Raw genomic sequence first — 5,713 nt, 5'->3', positions numbered from 1 at the left:
AACCGAACTCACGACCTTGCGCTTGCCAGGCAGGTGCTTTTGCCGCTGAGCTAAATCCCCAGCCCCTTGTTTTGTTTTTTTGAGACAGGGTCTTGCTATGTAGTTCAGGCTGGCCTTGAGCTCACTTTGTAGCCCAGGTTGGTCTCAAACTTGCAATGATCCTCCTGCCTCAGCCTCCCAAGTGCTGAGATTACAGGTGTGCGCCACTGTACCAAGCTGTAATTTTAATAGTCTTGCATAGCCTTGCATATCCTCAGGTCCCAAATGCAGAGATTAAACTAACCCAGATCAAAGAAACTAAAAAAAAGAAAAAAAAAAAGGAAAAATAAAAACCCAAAAGAAAAACACCCCAGGTGTGGTGGCGCACACTTGCATTCCCAGCACTCTGGGAGGCTGAGGCAGGAGGACTGCAAGTTTGGGTCCCACCAGGTCAACTTGAGACCTGGTCTCAAAAGGTAGCAGAGGCTGGGGTGCAGCTCGGTGTGAAGGACCTGGGTCAGTCTCCAGGGGCAGAAGAAAAACAGACAGCTAATGTGCACAGATTTGATCTTTCCACTGTTCTGTGAGTGACGGCATAGCTTTTTGGGTGTCCTACGTCATGCAGAGTGGGCTGAGCCGGTGGAGGATGGGCGGGTTCCATGCAGATGACGCTCGGTGGTTAGAAGGGACGAGGGTGTCAGGAAGCTTGGTGCCGGAGAGGCTCCCGAGGGCGCATGTGTGCTTGCTGAGCCCGTTGTGTTGGGTCCTGTGGTGGCCAGCTCCTGTGTAGGGTGCAGATGGGCACCAGGACGTGCCCGCGGTGAAGTCCCAGCCTGCAGCCGCAGCCCTCGTGTGAGTCCTCACTGTGCGCGGGATGCGAAGTGTGTCGCGCTTGGCCTTGCACCCAGGTCCCCTCCCTGGCACAGGGTCCTCAGGGCCATGCGGGTGCTGACCCCTGCACCGCTCTCTGGGGTCCCTCAGGGAGGGGACAGCAGGCTCCTGTGGGCCCACGTGGCTCACCTGGCTGAGGTGAATGTCTTTGGTCTACTGTGCTTTTAATTTTTTCTCAGTTTTTTTTTTTTTTTTTTTTTTTTTTTTTTTTTTTTTTTTTTTGGGAATTGAACTCAGGACCTTGCACTTGCCAGGCAGGTGCTTGTGCCCCTGAGCTCTATCCCTGGCCTTTTTTCTCAGTTTTAAGAAACTGTTAGAATGCATGAAGCTTACCGCCTGGACCTTCTTACAGGTGGTGCTGGGTGTGGGCCCCGGGGCCTGTGCATCTCGCTACATCTGAGGCCTTTCGGTTTTTCCTGCCGGGGTCTTGCTGAGTTCCAGGCTGAGTTGGAACTCACAGTCTTCCAGCACCTCCCAGTGTGCCAGGATTAAGGTGTGCCCACTACCCCTGGCAATGGTTTTTTGTTTTGTTTTTGTGTTTTTGAGACAGGTCTCACTGTGCAGTTCAGCCTGGCCTTGAATTTGCTGTGTAGCCCAGGCTGGTCTCAACTCGCAGTGATCCTCCTGCCTCAGCCTCCTGAGTGCTGGGATCACAGGTGTGCACCACCATGCCCGGCCTTTCTGGCAACCATTTTTAAATGTATGATTGGGTGGCATTCACCGCTGGTGCCACCGGCCGCCTCCAGAACTGCAGTGGCACAGCTAGAACTGCCCCTGGGGCCCTCGCTCCTCGTTTCTTGTCTGCTGCTCCGGCGCCCTGCTTTCTGTCTCTGTGATGACTCCCCGGAGCTTGTGGCCGTGCAGCTGCAGTGTCTGTGAAGGCCGGGATCAGCGTGGTGTGGCCTGTGGCCAAGCACCCTTCCTCTTGGAGGCTGAGTCACCGGCTGGGGGTGGGAGGCCCCGGCTGTGTGTCCGGCTGTCCATGGCTCGCGGCGCCTTCCTCGTGTGGCTTTTAGGGAAGTGCTGCTGAGATCGTGACGTCCTGAGGCGCACTGTGTGCAGGGGCCAGGACTGGGTCCCCAGCTGTGGAGCCGCCTGCTGCCTGCGCCAAGGCCCACCCAGGTCCCCTCTGGTGTGCAGTGCTGCCCGGCCTGGTTCCCTCCTGCTCCACGCTGTGCCCGGTCATCACCACAGGGCTGCGGGCTGCTTGGGCACCCCGAGTGGGTGACACCCAGCATGGGTCACTTGGGGTGCGGTACTCGAAGATGCCTGCGTCGCCTGAGTGCGCCGGGAAGACCGTCCCATGGGTCTTCCTGCCCTGACCTGGGGTCCCCTCCCCATCCCCCTTGGGCTTCTGGCACACAGTCAGGGTTCCCGGGGTGTTTGTAGAGAGAAGGTGGACGTGGGCGGGTGGGGAGGCACAGCCTGAAACCCTCGCACTCCGGGAGGCTGAGGCAGGAGGACTGCAGGGTCCAGCTGGTGACCCTCATATTCTGCTCACAGGTCCAGTCAGCAGCCGGCCCTCAGTGGCTGCCTGCCCGCCGGGGCCCCCGGCCTACCTGGACCTGGCCTACCTGCCCGGCAGCAGCGCGGGCCCGCTGGACGCCGAGTTCTTCCTGCGAGTGCGTGCGCTGTGCTACGTCGTCAGCGGGCAGGACCAGCACCGGGAGCAGGGGCTGCGGGCTGTGCTGGATGCGCTGCTGGAGGCCAAGCGGCAGTGGGACCGAGACCTGCAGGTGCGCGGCCACTCGGGGCCCCGGGCACGGGCTTTGCCCACCCGGCTGCGCCCGCGGGGCCTGCAGGACTCCAGGCTGCGGGTGACTCCCCACCTGCCCGTGGCTCTGGGCTGCTTCCGTGTGAGGGCAGCCGGGGGGAGCGGGGCTGTGCAGGTGGGGCTGGCGGCTGGCGGCTGGGGTCTCCCCGAGGGTCTGGGGCTGCGTGTGGACACAGCCCGGGGCCGAGTGGCCACGCAGAGGCCGGGGAGGCCGGAGCGCCCGTGACCGGGCTGTCGGTCCCACCCGCAGGTGACCCTGATCCCCACCTTTGACTCGGCGGCCATGCGCAAGTGGTACGAGGAGACGCACGCGCAGCACCCGGCCCTGGGCATCCGCGTGCTGGGCAGCGACAGCATGGTGTTCACGGAGGACGACGCCTTCCCGGCCTGCAAGCTGGTCTTCTAGCTGGCGTGAGCACTGCACCGCCGCGCAGCTCGGCCTCGGCCGCAGTGAGCCGAGTTAGCGGCCGCCTGCCTGGGCTGGCTCTGAGGGCGGCGCTGCGGCCCCCGCGGCAGACCGGCGGTTGATGACTTGCGCATGGGGAGGCCCCCAGTGTCACTCACCTGCTCTTGGGGTGTTCGGCAGTACTGGCAATTGGGCCCAAGGGCACTCCTATTGTTTTATTTTGAGACCGTCTGCTGAGTAGCCCAGGCTGGCCTCAAACTTGGGATTCGCCTGCCTCAGCCTCCAGAATAGCTGGGCTAGTAGGCATGTGCCACCACAACGAGCAACGTACATATTTTAATGTTACGTAATTCACCATGTACCCTGGGCCAACTGGCGACCCCCAAGAAACCGTCTGTTCAGATTGTGACCCCACCCAGGTCTGTGCGTGATTTTGCCGGGAGCCAAGAAGGAATCATGCACCTCCGAGTTGAGGCGGCCGAGGGTGGCTGGGCGAGCCACTGCTCACTGGGGTCGCGCCGAGGGAGTCAGCCTGGGGCTCCAGGGTCGGCCGCTTCGGCTGCTGCGGTGCTGGCAGCTCTACACCCTGCGGTTCAGCCCGGTGGGGCGGCGGGGAGCCCTGTCCAGGTGCTGAACCTGCGCTCCGCCGTGCGCCTGGCCCCGCAGCCGTCCCTGATGTGGACGGCACACAGAGCAGGCGAGGTTCAGCCCAGACCTGAGCTGGCTTCACAGGCACCTGCCCGGCGCCACGCTGTGGTCCTTGGGTGCCCCGCCCTCGAAAGAGCTGCCCGAGGGGATGGCCCAGGGGACCTGGCTCTGAGCCCTGCCCAGCACCGCTCGGCGGGGCCTGTGGACCTGGGAGAGCAGAGCAGGCCCGAGTGCTGCACGTCCTCCGCTGGGTCGTAGCGGCGCCGTCACAGCCAGGCCTTTCCTGGGAGACGTCCTCCAGGCAGGCGCCCGGGGTCAGCACAGGAACCCCAGGACCGCCTCCTAGTCCTGTCCCGGTGACGGGGAAAGCGGCGGTGAGCCCGGGGTGCTTTGGGCCTGCCAGCTGAGATGGGGCGCAGCTAGAGCGGGGGTCGGGCCGCGGGGACCCCAGCCGCCAGCGTGGACGCCGGCTCTGCGGAGCAAGGGGTGGAGCGGGAGCCGGGCTGGGCTCTGGCACGGCGCCCCCTCCTGCGATGCCCTCGCCGGCACTGAGTGGCCGCCCGACAGGACGTCCTTCCGCGACCTTTCCGAAACGCCCCGGTGCTCCCCGTGGCCTCCCCGCCAGACGCGGCTGCGGACGCTGCTCCTCCGGCCCCTCGCCGTCTGAGTGCTGTGTGGAGTCCACGTCCCCAAGGGGCCGAGCCTGCCGCCCCGGGTGCCACCAACGCGGGCACTGGGCCAAGGGCTGCGGGCGTCTCTAGGGGAGGCCCGAGGCCAGGTCCCGGGGTGGCTGGGCCCCGACACCCCCAGGGCTGTCCCGGCCCGGGCGTCTCCTCCATCGGCTGGAAGGCAGTGGGTTCGGGGGTCCCGGGCCACACCGAGCCCAGCGTCCCCGCCGCTGTCACCGCGACCTTGAAGCCAGCGCGGCCACCACGTCCCTGAGGGAAGCAGCTGCGGTCCCGCTGCCCTGGTGCCCGCTCTCAGGCACGCTCCCACGCATGCCCTCACCCGGTCCCGTACACACGTCGCAAGGACCGCCAGGCCTCACCCGCCATGCGCTCGTGATCACTCACCACACGCTCGCGGTCACACACCCGGCAGCCCACACATGACCGAGGTCCCCGAGGCTGGCGGCCCCTCAGCGAGCTCGAGCCGTGTAGGCTGCTGTTTCCGTCACCAGTGCCCACAGCTGCCCTGCGTCCCCGATTCGCCCCCTGAAATGCAAATGGCGAGGTCAGGGGTCACAGCCCCAACCCGGCAGGCCAGGCGGGTGCTGGGGGAGCCACTGGTGCCCACAGGACACGGGTCCTCAGTGCAGGCGGCCACAGGGGGCCATGGCGACCCAGCCCAGTGTGAGGTCAGGCCCTGCTGGCCGCGGCCAGGTGGGGCAGGGACACTTGTAGGCTACAGGGCAGAAAGGGTTTCCCCTTGAACTTCACAATTTCCTCCTTTTAGCTTTCAATTCGGAAATGACAGCGTTGTTTACAAAAAGGGAGAGAGCTCAAAGCTGTATCCTGGGGTGTCTTGACTGCGCTTTCCCCCTGGTTAAGGACCTTGCTAGGATGGAAACAGATCATAGACTGAATAGTCTCTGCCAGGAGAGAGAAACCAAAAGTGCCAGCACAGAGCGCGCTGCAGCCCAGGAACGGCCGGGAAGGGCTCTGCGCGGTCTGGCCCGGCCTCCTGCGGTCGCTGGGTGTGCGCGCTGCCCCCGCGGCCCCTCTCCCACAGCCCACACCGCGGCTCCTGCGCCCCGCACGCGCTGCCCTTCCTCTAGGCGCAGGCGAGCACAGGCCCTGGACCCAGCCACGGGGCGGGGCGGTACGGTCGCCAGCCTGGGCCGCCGCGCTGCCTGGGACCCGGCGCCCGGGGCGCGGAGCTGTGGTCACTGCCAGCGGTGTTCACGCGAAGGCGGCCTAACAGGACTTGACTTTACAGTGCCGCCTGCGCCCGCGACTGTGCTGCCTCACTGTGGCCCCCATGGGCGCAGGGCACACAGCCCGGGCCGGCCGGAG

The 5,713-nt window shown here is 64.8% G+C and overlaps 1 protein-coding gene across 1 annotated transcript; it reads left to right on the top strand.

Moving 5' to 3' along the window:
* Positions 1-2,373: 2,373 nt before the first annotated feature.
* Positions 2,374-3,464, top strand: LOC106147166 (microtubule-associated protein 1S-like; the record flags this gene model as incomplete). Its single annotated transcript, XM_013507234.1, is given in 2 exon segments — positions 2,374-2,606; positions 2,895-3,464. Coding segments are annotated over 2 exon segments (389 nt in total), but the record flags the coding sequence as incomplete, so codon positions are not given.
* Between the last annotated feature and the right edge of the window lie 2,249 nt (positions 3,465-5,713).

This window comes from Chinchilla lanigera, unplaced genomic scaffold, assembly GCF_000276665.1.
Source record: "Chinchilla lanigera isolate Chin_1 unplaced genomic scaffold, ChiLan1.0 scaffold00123, whole genome shotgun sequence".
In the NCBI taxonomy this organism is placed as follows: domain Eukaryota; kingdom Metazoa; phylum Chordata; class Mammalia; order Rodentia; family Chinchillidae; genus Chinchilla; species Chinchilla lanigera.
The sequence above is the reverse complement of the archived record's forward strand: the minus strand, read 5'-3'. Positions and strand labels throughout refer to the sequence as shown.